Raw genomic sequence first — 20,538 nt, 5'->3', positions numbered from 1 at the left:
TCCATTGAAAGGATGCCCTTTAAAAAGAACCGGCAATGTCGAGGGTTGTTACGTGAACACAAAAACTTAGGGTTTCGTTGGGTTCCTTTATAATTCTTGCGGAAAAAAATGGCGAGAATTGCCTACGAAATGTGTGCTCTCGAATTTCCTTATGAGATATGCGCATTGCCCTGCTGGTGGCTGTTATAACACTTTTGGTGGTGGTGTGCTCGCAGGTCCGGCGTCTGGCAAGCGGAGCAGGCTGGCGGCGGGCGGCGAGACTAGTGGGGGCGGCGGCCGCGCGCTCTGGCGGCCCCTGTGGCAGCCCGGCTGGCACCCGCGGGGGGCTCCCCCGCCGCTGCTGCTGCCCACCATGAAGGCCTCCGAGGGGGCCGGAGGGGCAGAGCAGCTCGAGGAGGCCCGCGTCGAGGCATGGCTCGACGAGCACCCGGCCTTCGTCGGCGATTACTTCATGCGCAAAGCCTCGAGAAAGGTTGGCTCCCCTTACCCTCCTTCGTGCATGCTGACGTAATCACGCCCATAAGAGTCCCCAAAGTCGCATGTGACGCACAAGTAGAGAGAAATACCGTCAGAACAACTGCATACACGTGGTCCATCCTACGGCTTCAAGTGAGCTGGACCCTCTCCCTTTAGAGGTGGCCCTTTAACGAAGGCGTGCGCAGGGTCCTGCATTAGGGAGCATGATAGCGCCCCCCCCCCCTTCCTTTGGTGCCTATCACACATACGAAAAATTCATACTTGCACAAAGTGCGCGATTCCTTTCCAGCGAAACGTCTGTTTCAGCTGACATACTTTACTGCAGTTGTAATGCCATACACAGGAACTGCAGGCGAGCACTTTTCTAAGCTGTTTTCTAAGCTGTTCTGCAACGCAACTGGATACACAGTGAAACAGTTCTACACACAAAAAGAAGCAATATGAACGCTTCCCGCTTGCGCTACCATTTGCACGCTTGATTTAGAATGTTGAATGTTTTCCGGGCGCTTCGTCCTCACTTCATTTGATGTGAGTTTTCCATGTGCTGATTACTAAATAGTAAATGTTACAATACCAAATACGCCCCCCCCCCCCCCACTTCCGCTCTACCCCACTGCGCACGCCTCTGCATGATGTACACATGTTCGCTCTTAGACCTCTCAGCTGATTGGCAAGTTTGTGAGCAGGAACGTGTGTAGTATCGTATTACTTGTTTTGACCATATATGGAAGCAGAACGTAAAAGCACGCGTTGAACATTTACACTGTAGCTCTGTCGAAAGTCCCCGAGACAATTGTCGTTGTCGCAGCTGCAGCGATTTTTTGGGTCTCTCTTCTCCGCGTCTTCCAGGGCATTGATCTCTTCAAACAGCAAAACGCAAAGAGTGACGTTTTTATTAAACTTGCACTACGTACCGATAACAGTCAGAATGGTCTCGTATTACATTCTTGATGTTCTTTTTTTTTTTTTTTTAGTTCTACAAAGCATTGCAAAACTGTCTGAAAGAGCGGCAGTCAGGATGATTCCTGTCGAATCCTATACGGGCGACCCAGCTTTCGTTCCACCGTCAGTGTGCCACCACTCGCAGACTTCAACGCCTTGCCTTGGCGCAGCCGAGCGCTTGTGCGCGAATAATCAGCCGATGCACTGTGGGCCTGTGCCTCTGGAAACTGGTTAAAAGGAAATAAACAAAGTGAACTTGCGACACAAGAGCACAAGGAATGTATTCTCGGGTGTCCATTTTGACCTTGTCGATCACAGTTGTGTCCAGCTATAATTTTTACCTTTACATTAATTACTTTGACGAAAGCAGGCTTCGAGCGGTGTCTGATCGCAGGCCGCTTTGATTTTTTTTTTCACTGTCCGCCTTCATCGCGAGAGTCTCATCAATTGCTTGCAACTGTAAACCTTCGGTTTCACGTATCAGAGAGGTCGGCACACTATACGTGTCATACCAGCATGGTCGCTTGATTGCTCACGTCGGGGACACGGATCAGTTCCTGTTGCAATAAGCACTATTTATTTTGTTTTTTAGTGCATGCAGCCAAGAGATAAAAGTGAAAAAATAATAATAATTTGCGAAGCAATAAGGTCGTGGTGGACGCAGCCTCGATCCTATGTAACTCTCTGCGTGTCACATGTCACAGCGCGAGACCGGCGAAGAAGAAATATGGTCCTTTTTGAGAAGTTGTCAATTTAAAAGGGACCGACAGCCAAGTTTTATGGCACCTGCTTTCTTAGCGCAACGGAAAGCTTACCGCTCAGAGTGTCTAATCACGGAATTGTATAACGCTGAAAACGTCGTGAAACATTCATAATAAATTTTTTTTCGATCTGCGGTGACGATGAAGTCGTATACACGCAACACATGCTGCAAACAGTATGGTGAGCGCGACAGCGGTTCGTGTTTGTGCGCGGCGGTTTGCTGCGCATGCGTACACTACGCGCGCATGCTCCTTGGCTCGACATGTTCCACTAGTTGCATATTTACTCTGACTGGTTGCCGCGAAGGCAGTGCCGCTTCTCAGCGTGCAACTCGTTTTACCTCGTAAGCAACACAGAATAGAGCGGTTATGGATAATAATATGCTTAATGGTGCGCATGAAAGCATCAGACTACGCACAGCAAAGTGAACGACTCCATAATCCATGCGTCAAGGCTCCTCCGCTAGGCTGCGCGAAATACCATTTTTTTTTTACTTTTAAACGTGATTTGAACATATAAATCCTACTGAGATTGCAAAAAGGATGATTGAATCTGTCGCTGTAATTGACGGCCTTCTTATTTCCATCATGATCTACTCACACGTTCTGGGCAGTTTTCGGTCCCTTTAAAACATTGCATCTAGTATAGCTTCCCAACAAATTGCAAGGCAGGGGGGCCTTATTGCGAACGGAAGTTGCAGCGCAACGATGATACTGGTTTAGGTAGTGTCGCTGTACCTTAAATTTCCCCTAGTTATCTGTATCGAAATGGACTGCGCCGTATTTCGCGTAAAACGTCGATTCGTAAAGATAAGCGCCGTGAAATTTGTTTTTTTTTTCCTCCTACCAGAAAACCTCGTGGCCAGTAGAGTGCCGAAACTTTACATTATAAGGATATTCGCTTCCACTTTTCTTTCTTTCTTTAGATAACAGAGAGGGAATGATTGGCTCTGCAGGTAATCAAAGAACTTTTTTGCATCGCAAAACGAAATGGTCATGTACATGCAGACGCGCTTAATATGAGCTGCAGTGCCGACAGGGTTCTGTGAACCCCGTCTGTGAACCCCGTCGGCGACACCGGCAGGCGTTCAATTGGTTTACATAATACCAGTAACTGGTGCATACACACTTCACCATTTGCATTATTATCATTACTACATTTGCGTACGTGTGTGTGTGCGTGTGTCGTGTGCAGCTCACATTAAGGGCAATTGTCCCTCACGCGCAAGAACCGTCACCGTCAGGGCACTTTGTAAATACATAATTATAGACACTATAGAAAGGGTCTCAAACGCGCGGCCCTCGGCCCTCTCGCTAGCGGGCCGGCCCGCAAATGGCTTTGTCCCAGTTTTTTGTTTCTTTTTTTCTTAAAAGTATGTTCATGAGCTGCACAGACGTGACTGGGCTCTGACATTTTTTTTTCGTGACGCACGCCATATGGCCACCATGTGTTAAATCATAACCGTGGGAAACAAAAGCTATATTTCAGAAGCGGCGTCCAGGTTTCAGTCATTCTGGAGGTCAGTATTGATATGTTTCACGAAACCTGACGTCAAGTCCCCTTCGGAAACTCATATATGGGATATGGGAAAGGCATTCGTTCAAATGGCAACGTTAGCTGACATTTTGTTCAACTCCCCCCCCCCCTCACTGTCCTCTCCCTTGAGTGAAACTTCATTTCGCGACTGCGGCCCTCTAGCTGACGTGAGCTTGAGACCTCTGCACTATGGCCATCAACTGCATCCCGACGACTGGCAAAATTGCCTACGCGCGCGAAGGTGACGGGTTCGTCGCACTCTTACGGTCTTTCTCTCGACTCGTGCTTTCATCTTTGCGAGACTCATTCGCAAACATTGCGATATATATATATCGCAATTCAGCTTGCTTTGCTAGGGCACGGCGCTTAGGAATCCTGCTCATTTCTGACGGCGCCTGCATACGTGTTGTACATATTACGCCAATGTTCACTCCCCATAATCCTGCTTTATCCCTGTTAACACCCTTTACCTGCAGTTCCCTAAATAGATGGCCACCTGACGTGACAACCTTCCAGTGAGTCCACGCCGTGGGCACGCTGCAGCTCCCCACGAGCTGCACTGGAAAAAAAAAAGGATCCAAGCTCCACCTCTCCTCGCTGACCTTTTACTGCGGCTCTTGTGGTGTGTTTTGGGTGGCATGCGGATGGAACAAACTAACGTTTTGCACCTGTCTGACACGGACAACAACATCCGGCGTCTTGCGTAGGGTGAAGGCGAACGACGCACGTCGTCACCCGGCATCAGGACGTTGGCCATCGCTGCATGGTTCGACTAACGTCTCAGTCACGTCACTAACGTCTCATTGAATGTAACCGTTTCACTTTATTTTCGCTCAAACAGACCATTATTAGACGCATGCATGTTGAACTGTATAGTTCGCTTCCCATACTAACATGTAGCTGTTTGAGGTTAATGCGAACACTTACAGTCGGATACAGCGATAGTGTACTAGAATAATGCAGTATTCTAGTACACTATAGATACAACTTAAGAAGTCTGGAGAGGCCCCGCCCTGACGACCGAAGCGCGGCAGCTGATCTCCTCCGCGACTAAAAACTTGGACGATGCTTGAGCTTCGCCTTCAAGAGTAGAACGTGATAGCGTAATCGGATCCCGTGCGCATTGCCTTCAACTGTGCCGCAAGGAACTGAACATTTGTGCGCGCAACATCGTCCGTTTAAAACTATCCTGGAATGCCTACTGAAAGTACAGTTGCGAAGTATCCACTATGCCATAATTCTTCCTTTTGCAAATTGGCTAAGTACCCACTACGCGTCCGTCGCGCGCACCTGCGCAGCTGCACACTTTGTGATGCGTGGGCAGCTTTAAACCACCCACTCGTCGCGCATTTCATGTGGTTTGACGCCTGGTGCGATTCTACGATTCTGCCACGCAATATTGCATGCGTTAAGGAGACTCCTCCCACTGCATGAAATTCTTGTTTTCTTTTTCTTTTTTTTACGAAACAGTTTTAAGCACTAGCGTGGCTCCGTGGTGCAACACTTTCTTGCCACGCAGAAGGCCTGGGTTCGATTCTCACTCGGACCGAAGGTTTTTTTATAATTTATTTGTTTGCATCTATATCGAATTTTTCCTCACGGACAACCCCCATTTTTCGCTCACAACCAACGCCACCGTCGCCGACAGCGTCGCCGACACCGGAGTTTCTGCGAAACGAGCTCTTGAACGCTATCGCGTTAAAATAGTTGCGCTCACGCACTCGGCAATGTTCTCCTAAGGCGGGGTCACCGGCCGTCCAGCTCGTGGCGTCAGTCCGGAGTTTGCGCCCGTTGGTGCAGGCTTGTGTGCATCCGCCTTTGAGGTGGAAATGCCGCAGACTTCTAAAGTTGTATCCGACATAGGTACTTGCATAACAACGTGCCTCTTGTACATGCGGCACATCCGGCTGTTCAGCCTTCGGGCTCTCATGCACCGTATACTCATTTGTATGCGTGTGTCTGTAGTGTCTGATGTCAGCATTACCGTACAAAATACGAGTGGCACGTGCACGACCACAGGCGCTTGGTGCAAGCGGCGTGTGCGTTTGCATCCAGCGGCAGTGGCACAACTTACGTCCTATGTACTATATATATATATATATATATATATATATATATATATTATATATATATATATATATATATATATATATATATATATATATATATATATATATATATATATATATATATATATATATTTCTCTGCAGTTTTATAGAAGCCGTATGACTGCAGTGTGCATATCTTTATCTGTGCGCAATAATTCGGCGAATGAGTTTAGATGTTGTAAAACTAGTCCAGTGTTTTGCACCGCTTGTACGACTTTCGTGACTTAATAATTCTCGCTTTCACTTCCTTCACTCTACGCTTAGGATACCGCTCGCAAGGCATGCAATACTAAAAACCCCGGCGTACTGGTGTATTTACTACTAATAAAAATTGTTGAGGTTTTACGTGCAAAAACCAGTGTTGGCGGTAACGTGGTACTTTTTTCGGTAATTTAGTAACGTACTTATGTTAACATTTTTCGGTAACGTGTGGCGTTACGTTACTCGTTACTTTTTATCCCAATTATTCCGAAGAGCACCACACAAAACTCCTTCGCCTCGTAGGCACCGCATTCCCAGAGCTATGCTTATGTCGCAGCCATGGTCGCAGCGGCGGACTACTGCCGGCCTGCCAGGTGTTGGCGATAGGAGTATCATCTAATGCGTCCGTTTACCGTGTCTGCGGACAAATTCCCTAAGAAGCGAGGCGTGCTGTCCGATGACAGCTTAGAAATAGAGTTGTTGCTTGAATTCTGCAAGTTGTAATTGTCAGCAAGTTGCCCGTTCAACACTATATATAGCGCTGTTTATCAGTTCTGTTTTCAAAATAAAATTTGCATCTGTCTGCTTCTGACAGGTGGTATAAGTTTTGGTTTTCTGAGCGAGCCAGGCTGACCTTGAACGCTTTCGCATAAACACTTGCAATTTTCGCGGGAATAATATAGGCTAAAGGCACAAAAATTATTTATGCTGCAAACATTTTTTTCTGGGACTATGCAATTTAAGGATTTCTTTATTCCTACAAGATCTGCGCATATGTCTTGTACGTTAGCAGAAGCACTCCGTCAAAATTACTGCAAATTTGTTGAGAAAACAGTGGTGTTTTCTTTCCGGAGAGCGTTGATGACGAAATCTCATTTTTTGTTTACTGTCACTTTGAGAAATAGCTTCACAATGTGCCACGAAGTTATATGCCATCACATGCAAGTCTACAGTAAACATTAGGCCACTATAATATTGCTAAATTCCGTCACACCTGTGCAAGGTGTTCTAGTTATATCAGTAATTCAGCTAAAATCGTTATTTTGGTTATATGTTTTAGGTTAGATATATAAATATGAGGTTTATTCAATTGCTATTCTGGTTCCTGCAGCCAGGGCACACAGATTCAAATTTCTGACCCTGGAGTTACGGCAGAAGTAACGGGCGTTACTTTTTTTCGGTAACGGTAACGGTAACGCGCTACCTTTTTTTTTTGTAGGTAACATAGGGCGGTAACGCTTTCCTTTTTTGTTAGCGTAACGGGTAACGTATTTAGTTACTTTTTTTCGGTAACGCATACAACACTGGCAAAAACCACGATGCGATTTTGAGCCACCCCTTAGCGGGGTACTCCTGGTTAGTTTCGATCACCTAAAGTTCTTTAAGGTGCACCTAAATCTAAGTGCGCGGGGGTTCTTTGCATTTCGCCCACATCAAAAAATTGGGGGACGCTTAAGCTTCGCCTTTAAGAGTTGAACGCGATAGCGATATCCTGCCCCTAGTGCGCACTTCGAACACTACGAATGTTCAACAGAATGCGCGCACTAAGGTGTGTGCCTTATGTAATGGGTAGCATGCTTTAAACCAGGAGCACTTATGTGCGAGAAACTTTTTCGAAGTTGACATGCACCCACTACGTGGTCTTAATTGAATACGCGCAGTAATGTGTGTGCCTTTTGTAATGGGTGGCTGTCTTTAAACCACCAAGTCGTTATGATATTGACGTGGTATGACGCCCGATGGCAATGTACGCTTATACCACGCAATATTACTGCGATATTACATCTCGTATTGTGACACCTGTATACAGGACGCGTAATTTTGGGAAGCATGAAAGTTACTTTCAATGCAGCTCCAAGCAGAGGCGTGGCTGTGTGGTAGAACACCTGCCTGCCACGCAGACGGCCCGGGTTCGATTCTCACTCGGATCCAGCATTTTTGTTATTTTATTTGCAGCTTTTTCGACTTTTCGGTCACGGACAAGATGATGATTTTTCGCTTACAACCAACGGTGCCGACACCGACGGCGGAATTTCTGCGATACGAGCTCTTTAACGCTATCGCGTTAAAATGCGGCTGCTGTGGCCCGGAATCGTATACCCGCGCCCTCGAGCTTACTTGCCTGCTTACACCTGTCAGGGAAGACGTACTATGTGCACGCGGTAAGCGAGAGGCACTGAACGCAACATGCGGTTTGCGAGCCGAAATATGCACGAAAAGTGGGCTGGTTGTGGATTTCGGTAGGCCGTTTCAACGTCTTACGCCCTTTTTGATGCAGCACCGCTTATCGGTGCCATGATATGTATACCAGACTTTGCAGTATATAATGAAATTACAGTAACTAAAATATATTTTGCTGTAATGAGTGATGTAATGATTGATTCAGTTTTGTGGGCTGGCAATTTATTAATGTGATGAATTACTTCGAGCGAGTAATTTCTAGAAGATTACTTATTACTTTCCCAATAACTTTTGAATAAACTATGGCATGTCCACTTCCCTTATGGCGTAAAAAATTGACAAGAAAAAAAGAGAGAAAAATAACAAAGACAAATCAGTCTGAGCGGTAAACCTCAAGCGTGGTAAGTTGAGGGAAGATATCTGAGATTTCAATTTATATGAGCTGTAAAGAAAGTTAGTGGATGAATAAGGAACTTTTGTTAAAGCAATTTCAAAGTCATTTCATTACTTTTAAAGGTAATAGTAATGTAATGTCATTACTTTTGGACACCTGTAATTAGTGATGTAATTAAATTGCATTTAAATATTTTTAGAAAAGTAATTAGTGTTGTAATTTACTAACTTTTTAGGAGTAATTTTGCCATCTCTGACATGTACATACACTTTCCAATCGCTGGAGCTACAGTTCGATCGTGGTGAGCTAATTGTGCGCTATAGTTCTAACGTTTTAAATGGCAAAGCGGGGCTGGTGGCGGTTGCATCGTCAGTCACCGAAAAGCAGTGCCTTGCAATGGGGCTCGCCGACATTCCCACTCCGAGGTTCATATATTAAGGATTATTTTCATTTTTTTATTTTCTTTTTTGTTTACCTTTCGTCCATGTTTCGCACGAAGCCACACACCCGCTGCACGCCGAAGTCGGCCAGAAAATTTGACGGATGACAAGAAAACAACTGAATCTGAAGAAAAGAAGCCTTTTCTAATACGGCGGAGTTGCTTCACTGAGTGAACGTCTTATTACACAAGTCCTACAAATAATATTATTAACAAGTAATCCAGCATAATCGAACCTGCCTTCGAATAAGATGTGTCTTGATTCTACTACAAGTGCACATTGTAAGCGCAAATTAATTAGGGGAGACAGGCGGTCGAGTCAGGTGGGAGTTAGTTGATGAATAATGAACTTTCGTTAAAGCAATTTCAGTCATTTCATTACTTTTGCGAAGAGGCCGTTGCCGCCTTCAGATTTCCAAAATGCCGATGCTGGTCATTTTAGCAGAGGGATGAAATCCGACCAATCCGCCTCTTTCATTTTCCTGTGCCATTTGGTAGGGGCTTGATAGAGGCCGGGACAACCGGTATTGCCAGAAGCAAAGCCTCCGAAATGAAGAGACGCTTCGCGACTTTTCCGCTAGGGGAGAGCGCATGCGCAGGGTCGTCGTGGAAAAGGCGGATTTCGCTGGCGAAAACGAAAGCCAAACTCGGAAGAGCGCAAGTGCCATACTTTTCCGAGACGTCCAGAATCATCGAACGTCGTGAAGTCAACCATCCATCGACTTCGCCTCGTTGGTGTGCGGGCTTTGTTTCCGACTATATAGTAACGCATGCCGCACATACATTAACGAATACAGAAGAACTAACACCACAGCAATCGTTGTCGTGAACGGTGACGTCATTCTGGTCGTCTGCTACTTGCTCCCATCTGCGCTTCGGTTTTAGTTTTGCCGGTTAATTTGGTCGAATTTCATTACTCCGAAATAATTACCAGAGGCCGCTTTTTCGAAATCTCAAAGCGGCAGTGGGATCTCTCTCATTTGACCCGACCGCCTGTTTCCACTAATTAAAACGCTAATTTATTTAATTTATTTATTTCTGTCGTAATTGATGTCTATAGTCGTGTTCAGGTGCCTGCCGCCACAGGAAAAATAATTATAATGGCACCCATCAAATATTGCATTTACCTTATTTTTTAGGATTCGACACATTTTGTCTTGAAAGACCCTGTATAATACGTACTACCAGAAGTTCACCCATAGGAATTTACGTTTTATCCGTGTAATTATATTGGCTCCTATGTATGTGCATAGACTGCACAATTGATACGATGTATTTTTTTATTTGATTGAAACTTTTACGAGCTGTTAATTTAGTAAATCCTCCCTGTTTATAAAGGCACTCAGCGGTGAGCCTACACGCTCAATCTAAATGATAATACGCACAATCATGGCCACCACCAACCAGCCTGTGACGTGTCTGCTGGTTTTCTAACGTTGACGCAAAATTTATTAATGCTTGAATCGGGGACGTGCGTCTACTGATTGTGGCTTCGGTCTTCAAATATGGCCTGTTTGTAACAGCTTGTAAATAGCTAGGACGACGTAATGACAGTGACCGTTGACCTGTGCTTCAATCAACAACGCCACACCACGGACGTGCCCAGAGCAGAGCATCTTGACGTGAGAAAAGGTCTCTCAGCGGACAACTGAGCAATATATGAAGGAAGGACGAGCCGCTGGGGCGGCGGCGCTCCTGGCTTTCGGCAACGAAGTCACGGTGCGGCTGACGACACCGGGCCAAATGACGCGCGCGTTAATGGTTTGTGATGTAATAACCTGGTTACCTCTGGACTCTGTAATGTCCCAAGGAAGTCTGCCTGAAGCCCGAAGCCACGCTGCATGTACCTGCAGAGTTCCCTGTATGCATGTCTGTTGGTGCAGGTTTTGTACTATACAATCAATGATTGTGCGTATCATTATTGGTTGCGGGTTCGAAGATATTAGACCGCATAAGCGTATGTTATGGAGGCGGTGGCTATTTAACAAAGCAAAGTTTGATTTCGAAATCTTTCGCATAAATATACTGTTCTAATTGTTGAACGCGCACGTACGTGAAGCGCGATCGCTGGCCAATGTAATGTACAGAAATTATATTGAGGCTTAAAGAAAAACTTAAAATAATTGCCTCAGCCTGCAGTATAAACTTTGCCATCGGAATAAAGGTCAATATGTCTGGTTGAGACCTCGCAAGTGCCGTTGAAAGGATGCTGCTGCCGACTCCGCCATCGATCTGGCTACGTGAACCATTGAAACAGAGGCTTTTTGCTTTGGTTAACATCCTGTTTTGCCTCGAGAATTGGTGGCGACACTGCGTGCTTAACACTGCGTTCCGCTTATGCAACAAGTGTATGATAATCGCAAAAATGTATGGGCCCTGCATCTCTCGTCGCCATTTCGAGTGCTCTGTAGCTGCTGTTGCCTTATAGACATTCTCGCTGCAAACGTGTGCCGGCATGACGCAGAGAATGTATGCGCGCATTGCGCTGGACCTCACCGGCGTCATTTATGCAGTTGCAAAGAGCTCTATACTACAGCTCCCGCGAGTGCCTTTATTAGACGGAGGTGGCTGTTAGGGCCTTGATGCGCGCTTTCTTCCTCGATTCCACGGATGGACGCGCGCCCGACAACATCGAGCCCCGATGTGTTAACGCTGCTCCGTGCGCTGGCGCCGACGTCAGCGGAGACGTTGCTATCCGCAGGTGGTGGACTCGTGGCTGCTGGCGCACGCCGTGCCCCAGAGCGTGGTGCAGGCGACCTCCCCATGCCCGGCGGCGGACCAGGCCGGTGGCGCGTCGGGCTCGGCCGGCGGCGGCGGCTCGTCGGCGTCCTCTTCCTCGATGCTGGCCGCGGCCCACTCGCTGAGCAGCAGCTCGAGCTCGCTGAATGGCGGCTCCTCCTCCGGCGCGGGCGCCAACATCTCGCCGCCCATGCGGAAGATTTCCGCCTGCGAGTTCGACCGCGGCAGCCCGCTGCGGCCCATTGTGCAGACCAGCTTCGATGGCACGCCAACCTTCCTCACATTGCCTGCCGCTGCGGAGAACCAGGTACACTGCCATGCGTTCGTTGCGAAGTGAATTGGTAATTTAATGGCTGCATGCTTAAACGAGGAAAAACAAAAGTGATCCAAACGCAGAGTGCGCCTCTGCGTCCTGGCTTTGTTCACTAGGTGTTTGTGCGTGGTAAATGTCGCAGGGCAAAAAAAAATTCGTATCAATGCTCCTCTGTTATATTACGGACGAGGATAGCTGTTATCTGAGCCTTCATATTTTATGGCTGTAACATACGCGGGAGCTATATCGCGAGCGCGCAACACACGCACACACACACAGAGAGAGAGAGAGAGCTAGTGCATGCAGTAACCTTCTAAACATCGATAATACCATGTTCGGAATGTCGGGTGTTTTCCAGATTACCTGACTATTTCTGTTTGCCCCTTTTTGCAGAGCGGGGTACCCGGCGCCCCTGGCAGCACTGGCCTGGTGCGTCCCAAACGCCGCAGCCGGCAGGAGCTACAAGCTCTCAACGAGCGCGAACTCATCTTCGAGCTGGTCAAAGACATCTGCAACGAACTGGACATCCGCCTGCTCTGTCACAAAATCCTCCAGAACGTCACGGTAAGTCTCCTTTCACGTGTCAGCATCCTGCCGAAATGAGTAAAAACGACGGTAGCGTCGTTGTGCATCATTGTGCAGCGTTATGGCCGCATGTTCAATGTTGTTCACGAAAGGGTGCTGTTCGCAAGTATTCGCTAATGAAATCAAGACCGCGCAACACGTTCGCTTCTGTTTTCCACGACGCTGTATTTTCTTCGGAGGCTGTATTTTCTAATAGCCTATAGCTTGAGTGTCGATATAGGCTGTGATGCAGCTGGGCTGACGTGCGTGTTAGCCCGCAAGGAAGTATACCTCGTTTTGTATACTGAGACGAAATGAGATTCACGTTCGCACGTGGAAGCGACAGCACGCATGCGCAACGCCACGAGCCATGAGCCAAGCTTAACATATAATAATAATTGTTGGGGTTTAACGTCCCAAAACCACGATGCGTTTATGAGAGACGCCGTAGTGGAGGGCTCCGGAAATTTCTAACGTGCATCTAATTCTAAGCACACGGGCCTCAAGCATTTTCGCCTCCATCGAAAATGCGGCCGCCGCGGCCGGGGTTCGATCCCGCTACCTGCGGGTCAGCAGTCGAGCACCATAACAACTAGACCACCGTGGCGGGCTATGAGCCAAACTGAGCCCTGTGTCACAAGTCCTCATTTAACTGATGTAATGCTTCAAATAGGACAGGCGCAGGGGCGTAGCCAGAAATGTTTTGGGGAGGGTTCTGACCCGCCTTTATGTATGTTCGTGCGTGTGTTTGTATGTGCGCGCGCATACGTGCACATACAGAATTTGAAAATTTCGGGGGGGGGGGGGCGAATCCCCCAAACCACACCCCTGGCTATGGCACCGGACATGCGGCGCCTAACGCGACGACGAGACGGACGTTTCAGATACGGAAGTTGAAGTTTAATGTTTGACGGAAGCCCGTCTGGTCGGGATGATACATGGTGAAGGTAAAAACCTCGAGGCACTGCGCCGACCAAAATGAAAGTTAAAACACACAGCAAAGACGTTTCGGCTCCCACACGGGAGCCTTGTTCACAAGTGAAATGAAACATGCGTCAAGCAGTTCGCCTTATGTAGGCTTGAATACGTCACGCAGGCAGCGCGCATAAACTGGCGGCAGATTACCATCGCCGGGGGAGGGCACGTGTTCTCGCTAGAGAAAAAGGACTGTCACGGCGTCTTCATCTTGAGTCGCTCGTGATACAGACCACACCGCGCACTCTCAACAGGAGCGATGGTAATCTGCCGCCAGTTTATGCGCGCTGCCTGCGTGACGTATTCAAGCCTACATAAGGCGAACTGCTTGACGCATGTTTCATTTCACTTGTGAACAAGGCTCCCGTGTGGGAGCCGAAACGTCTTTGCTGTGTGTTTTAACTTTCATTTTGGTCGGCGCAGTGCCTCGAGGTTTTTACCTTCACCATGTATCATCCCGACCAGACGGGCTTCCGTCAAACATTAACTTCATCAGCCTTCGTCAGGCGTATGGCCAACCTGTCGTTCAGCAGATTCGCCGTTTTGTGTCTTTGTCGACACGAGTGGCAGCGTTCCAAGGCCATCTCAAGTTCAACTCAAAATGCAAGACTCTGGGTTTGATCCCTCGTTCGCTGCGGCTGGGAAGACCGGTAACGACGCCCTTCGGCCTCAGCGTGGTCGCCAAGGCTGAGCGCCAACTCCTACAAGCACGGATTCAAGACTGCCGACAAAAGGTCAGCACTCTAGAGAACCAAGCCTTCTTTGCTCGTCGTCGCCTCGAGTATCACTTGCCGAACGATTTCACAAGCATACAGCTGCATGCTAATTTTCAAGCAAGTCTTCGCGCACGAAAGGATGACCTAGCGCATGAAAACAAGATTCGTAGACTTCAGGTTCAGCGAAGCGACGTTAAACGCAAAGCAGCAAAATGCACGGTCCTCAACATGTCCTCATACAAACCAGACGAGGTTGAACTTTCTGTCCTTAACCTCGGGCTCAACTTCAACATGGGAGCATCAACGGATAAAAAGAAGTTTGTATGTGCTGTAGAGAACGCCGTCAGTCAAGTTGACCCAGCCCACCGTGATGAGGCCCGCACACGTGTGGTGTCTGTTCTTTCGAGACTCCGGGCGCCCCCCTCGTCTTCCCTATCCTCAGAAGAGCGTCAAGCGGTCAGGAGGCTTCGCGGCAACCGTGAGGTCGTGATCCTTCCCGCCGACAAGGGGAACGCGACTGTTCTGCTGGACAGAGCCGACTACTCGAGGAAAATGTTGACGCTGTTAGAGGATACAAACACGTACGTGCCACTTGACCGGGATCCAACGCCCAAGGTGCAAAAGGACTTCCAAAAGCTCTTGGCAGATGTCTTCCGTGTGGTTCCCCCTGAACGCAAGTCCCTGTATTTCACATTGCTTTGTCACAACGGTTCAGCACCGGCTTTGTACGGCCTGCCCAAGGTCCACAAGCCATGCGTCCCCATGCGCCCAATAGTGGATTTTACGCGCTCCCCCCTGCACAAGCTATCAGGATTTTTGCATCGTGTCATTTCGCCCCTTGTGGGACACCGTGGCACCCACATCCGGAACTCCTACGACTTAATGGACAAAGTCCGTGACGTCGTCCTCGATCAAGATGATATTTTAGTGTCCTTTGACGTCAAATCGCTTTTTACCAGTGTGCCAACAGAACTGGCTGTGGATGTGTGCAAGACCGCTCTGGAATCGGATGCAAGTCTAGCGGAAAGATCGCCTGTCGATGTACCGGACCTAGTTCGGCTTTTACGGTTCTGTTTGTCGAATACGTATTTTACTTTCGAAAAGAAGTTGTACAAACAAGTTCACGGAACGGCTATGGGTGCTTCGATATCGGTAACCGCTGCTAACTTGACGATGGAAGCGATTGAAAGCCGAGCCCTCTCCTCGTTCAGCCCGGCTCCGAAGGTGTTCTTCCGCTATGTGGACGACATTTTTTGCATCATACGCCGCGAAGCGGTTCAGGCGTTCATTTCACACCTGAACAGCATGGAAGCAGCAATTCAATTTACGGCGGAGGAAGAAGTCGAAGGCAAGCTCCCATTCCTTGATATGCTCATCGAAAGGAAAGGGCCCACTTTGACGTTTGGCGTGTTCAGGAAGACGACCCACACAGGGCGTTACTTGCATTTTGATAGCATGCAACCTGCTGCTCACAAAAGGGCAGTGGTTTCTACGCTTCTACGTCGCGCGCAGAAAATCTGCACAAGACAAGAAGACTACGCAGCGGACATACGCTTGGTGCGGCGGGAATTGTCAGCCTGTGGCTATCCAAATTCCTTCTTGAACGCTGTCGAACGACAAATGGCACGTCCACAATTGCCCTGTGCTGCCTCTGGTAAAAAGCGCGCGGGGATACCGTATATCCCTTCCATAAGCGAAGCCCTAAGCCGTATTCTGCGTTCATATAACGTCCAGGTGGCACATGTTCCAGACCAGAAACTGCGACAATCACTCGTGAATGTGAAGGACAGACTACCCAAAGTGAAGTTCCCCGGTGTGGTGTACGCTGTCCCATGCGCGGATTGTGACGACGTATATATTGGTGAGACTGGTGACTTTGAACGGCGTCTCAAGCAGCACAATTATGACGTGAAGAAGGGAAATGTGAAATCCAGTGCTTTGGCTGAGCATGCGTCAGGTGGACACACAATCGACTGGGGGAGGGCACGTGTTCTCGCTAGAGAAAAAGGACTGTCACGGCGTCTTCATCTTGAGTCGCTCGTGATACAGACCACACCGCGCACTCTCAACAGGAGCGATGGTAATCTGCCGCCAGTTTATGCGCGCTGCCTGCGTGACGTATTCAAGCCTACATAAGGCGAACTGCTTGACGCATGTTTCATTTCACTTGTGAACAAGGCTCCCGTGTAGGAGCCGAAACGTCTTTGCTGTGTGTTTTAACTTTCATTTTGGTCGGCGCAGTGCCTCGAGGTTTTTACCTTCACCAGATACGGAAGTTCATCTGACGCTCTCTTGCGCTCTCGCGACGGCTCACGGTTTCTCTTCCGCGTTGCCTCTGTGTTGCACTGGCCGCACGTCCATCCGCAACGTGAACCTCGTTCACTTATGGAGTGGCGATCGCGCGGCATATCCTGTGATCGGCGTTGCGTGTTGCGTGATTCATGAGCCGGACGCAGTACCCCGTCGCGCGTTCGCGCGTACGTGCTATAGCAGCGCCATAGTATCAGGTTGTCTCCGGCGATGCACTGCTCAAAGGCGCGTGTCGTTTCCCGTGTCCCTTAGCGACGACGGACGTCAAGCCTTGTCACGTGGTTTCGCCTAACGCTATGCGTATACCACCGGTGAAACGCCTCATTCGTCGGATGACAAGCTTCACGAAGCCGGCTTTTCCTCGCGCGAAAACTGACACGTCTTAGTGCGCGGCACCTTTTTCACAGCAATACTTAACCATTTCGCTGAAAGATTCGCGTTCTAGTGTAATATACGTTAGGCGGTCCACGGCAGTTTACTTGCTGCGTCAGGTCGTATAGCGCTTTCTATTTGATCAAGGGTTACCTCACTGGTTGGCACTGCACGTGGTATATTTCAGCACTATAATTAAGTGTGTGATGAAGCCGATAATCGTCATTATGATGGTGTGTCATTGTATATCTGTATAAATATGTTTTGTGCCCGCGTCTAGAGTACTGCCACCAATATATAAATGCATTGCGGATGGGATCTGATAATTAAGAGCATCGACTCGCTGTCGTTCCCTTACCTCACGCTTATTGACGTCGCCGCCTTGTTGCCTCCGGCGTTCATCAATATTCAACGCCAGGGGTGTTTGAGTTGAAGCTAGGACGTCGCTTCCAGTTGTCCTCAGACATTTTCAGACTACGCAAACATGTCGATACACTCGAAGAGCAGAAAAGCCGATGCAGGGACGGCGAAACACGCAGAAAATGCGTGTTTCCCCGTAAATATCGTTCGAACAGGAGACATCGACGACCTCCTCTTTATACATACTCGAATTCAAGTTTGAGCGCTTCGTTTTGTGTTCCGCAGTCTGTGATTCCCGGCCAAACTCTGATTATGCAAATAAGGACGACTACACAGATAGACAATCTGCCTGCGTCGCGCGCAGTGATTTCCATCAAACCTGCTGGTCGTCCATCTCCTTGCGTACGTTTATTAAAAAAAAAAATAAACGACGATATGCGTATGTATGCGTTATGTGTGCGAATCGCGAGGGGGATAGTTTGCGCTGTATGTGTGCGTATGCAGGCCAACGACCGTGCCTCGTATTCACAAAGCTTTTCGTTCTTAAGTGATATTTAATTGCCATTGGTCAGATGGCTTCATCCAGGATCAGAATCGGCTGAAGTTTTCTCTTACAAACAGTTCTGGCGTAAGTCGTTTTTCGTGAATGCGTATACTCATACGATCAGCGTGATCAGGATGGGACAACTATGACCGATCGTGAAGTGAACTTGCGTTACGAGGCTCATGGCGACCTTGCAATACGATCTAATTTAGCATCTAACGGCCACCAGTATAGAACATCTTTTCAACGCTTCTCTAACGGTGGCACAGCCCCAGGCCTGGCACATGACACCGAAGCGATGATGCTTTCTTACAGAAAAGTTTATATGTATAACTAGGCCATTCGTAACTACACAACAGAAAAATATGATCATCATGAACGGCCTTTGCATTCAAATAAAAAAAAGCAACCGTGGCCACCCAGACTGGGCGAATTGGTTGATGGGACTTCGACCCTGAGAGTAATAAGAAATATGAACATATCGTAACTCCATGAACCTAGTCAACAATTACCTACCCAACAGAAAAACCCTAGTTGACACAGAAATCGGGCAAACCCCACTCCCCACCACTGATCCACTGAAAATAAACAGAAAAAAAGTAAAAAAGTAAAAAGAAAAACAAATAAACAAACAAATCACGTATGAGTACATAAATGAAAAACTCACAGGGTTCCTTATGCATTCGCCGAAGACGATTCGAAGGCGAACGCCATTTTCTTTTTCTTCTCAGTCGATGTTTTGATCCTCCCCCGCCCCCCTCCGAAAGCTTTCTGCACCTAACGTGGTTCTGCACTGCCTCCAGGATCGGAGGCATTGCAAGCTTACTGCACCTCGTACCTGGTTTTGCAGTGCCTCCGTGATCAGCCCACCTTTGACTAAGCGACGATGTCATTTGATGACGTCATCATGTGACGTCACGGTATTGACGCCATAGTTACGTCACAAATTTTGGTGACCTGTGACGTCATGGTGATTCATATGATTTACTGACCATCGGCGTCAACGCGAGTTGACGCCGACGGTCAATTTTCGCGTTTGATGAGGCATCTAAGGCTTTCGCCTTAATAAATGAAATACATCCGTGTGCTACACAGCCTCGCTGCTCATCCACCTCCACAGAATGGAATGGCTCGTGAATTTTTTTTTTTTTTTTGTCTCAGTGCCGCCTTCCGGGCGCGTTTCGTGTCACAGGTCATCACCGACGCGGACCGCTGCTCGCTGTTCCTCGTGCACGGCGACCGAGACTCGCCGTCGGGCCGCTGCCTCGTGAGCCAGCTGTTCGACGTGTCGTGCCGTTCGACGCTCGACCAGGTTCGCTACGAGGAGGTGCGCGTCCCTTGGGGCTCCGGCATCGTCGGCTACGTGGCGCAGAGCAAGGAGGCCGTCAACATACCGGACTGCTACAACGTGCGTTCTTATTCCCAGTTAATCTTTCTTCTGACGCCTTCATGTATATGGAGGTCAAGTGACTCGTGTCTGAAGACACTACTCCCAACAATATCGTTCAAAGTTTCTGTTTCGCTGACGCAGGTGTCCCGAAGCCTTGATTAATGTGATTGCCGTCTTTCTACGCGACAGACGCAGTTTTCTTATGTGTGCTAAAAAAAAAGTATTGCTGACGATTACGATACTCCCTAATGCGAAACGTAAGCGTGGCTGTACACGTGTTTTCATTTGGCGATGTACTGAGGCGAAGAGTTTGTGGGGAACATGTATGTACGAACAGTTACAGACAACTCTTTATTTGTTTTTTCGTTATTTTTTATTTCTTGTTTATTTTTTCTCAGTTTTACTGTTGATTTTGGTTTCATGATTGTTTCCTTTTTTTTTTTCTGTTTCGTCAGCACATACTGCAGTTACAGAGAACTCTTTATGTGCCCTTTATTCTTCATTTTTATTTTGCACTGTTATTGTTTATTGTTTTTTTCCTTTTGTTTCGGTTTCGGCGGCGCGAACTGCAGGGCAAAAGAGCATCGCGTGGTTCGAGGCGCGCGAGCCAGGAGATTTTTCTTTGCGCTCGTTCGCTTGGTTACGGTGATGGACAACGACACTCAAACGCTGCGCTATAAACAAAAAAAAAAAAAAGAAAAGAAAGAAAATAAGAAGAAGAGGAAGAGGAAGAAAAGAAAGAAAGAAATTTTATTGGATGGCCAGGCAGATTGCAGGTGTCGTATTGCCCAGTCGCCCAGTGACACACGTACAGCTTGGGAAAGGGGCGTCGTTAATTCGTACGAACTAAAGTCCCTAGATTTTTCCTTAACAGGGAAAAATCTAGGGACTTTAGTACGAACTATAGAGTTACTGTGTCTGTCATGCAATATACCGTAACTGCACCGTACTGTCAAGCTGAACTCAACGTGGATCAATACTCTGCGTGAACGCTTTTCTCGCAGCTGATTGAAACGCTTATCCAATTTCTCGGAATATTATAGTGAACATGCATCCAAGCTTTGCACTGTAGACTTGGTGTTATATTATTTTGTTCGATCGCGAATCTAAGATGCCGTGTCCAGTTGTACTGTTTGCGGGCGTGTATGCTTGTAAGTGCATGTATACGTCGGGGGGTGTGTGCGAAAAGGGGAGTGCTTTCTTGCCTTGATGGG

General features: G+C 47.9%; 1 protein-coding gene across 7 annotated transcripts in view; it reads left to right on the top strand.

Moving 5' to 3' along the window:
- The window catches only part of LOC119397741 (dual 3',5'-cyclic-AMP and -GMP phosphodiesterase 11), a 532,132-nt gene that overhangs the window by 426,757 nt on the left and 84,837 nt on the right, over positions 1–20,538 (top strand). For 5 of the 7 annotated variants that reach the window (XR_007416391.1, XR_007416392.1, XM_049416417.1 and 2 more), the window contains exons 2-5: positions 216–472; positions 11,722–12,087; positions 12,487–12,657; positions 19,127–19,342. Coding sequence is in view for 4 of the 7 variants with exons in the window: in XM_049416417.1 (XP_049272374.1) it covers positions 216–472; positions 11,722–12,087; positions 12,487–12,657; positions 19,127–19,342 (1,010 nt within the window). In the remaining 3 variants the exon portion in view is untranslated. The remainder of the gene's footprint in view (positions 1–215; positions 473–11,721; positions 12,088–12,486; positions 12,658–19,126; positions 19,343–20,538) is intronic. The other 2 variants (XR_007416393.1, XM_049416418.1) reach the window with 1 other exon arrangement.

This window comes from Rhipicephalus sanguineus, chromosome 1, assembly GCF_013339695.2.
Source record: "Rhipicephalus sanguineus isolate Rsan-2018 chromosome 1, BIME_Rsan_1.4, whole genome shotgun sequence".
Classification (NCBI taxonomy): domain Eukaryota; kingdom Metazoa; phylum Arthropoda; class Arachnida; order Ixodida; family Ixodidae; genus Rhipicephalus; species Rhipicephalus sanguineus.
The sequence above is the reverse complement of the archived record's forward strand: the minus strand, read 5'-3'. Positions and strand labels throughout refer to the sequence as shown.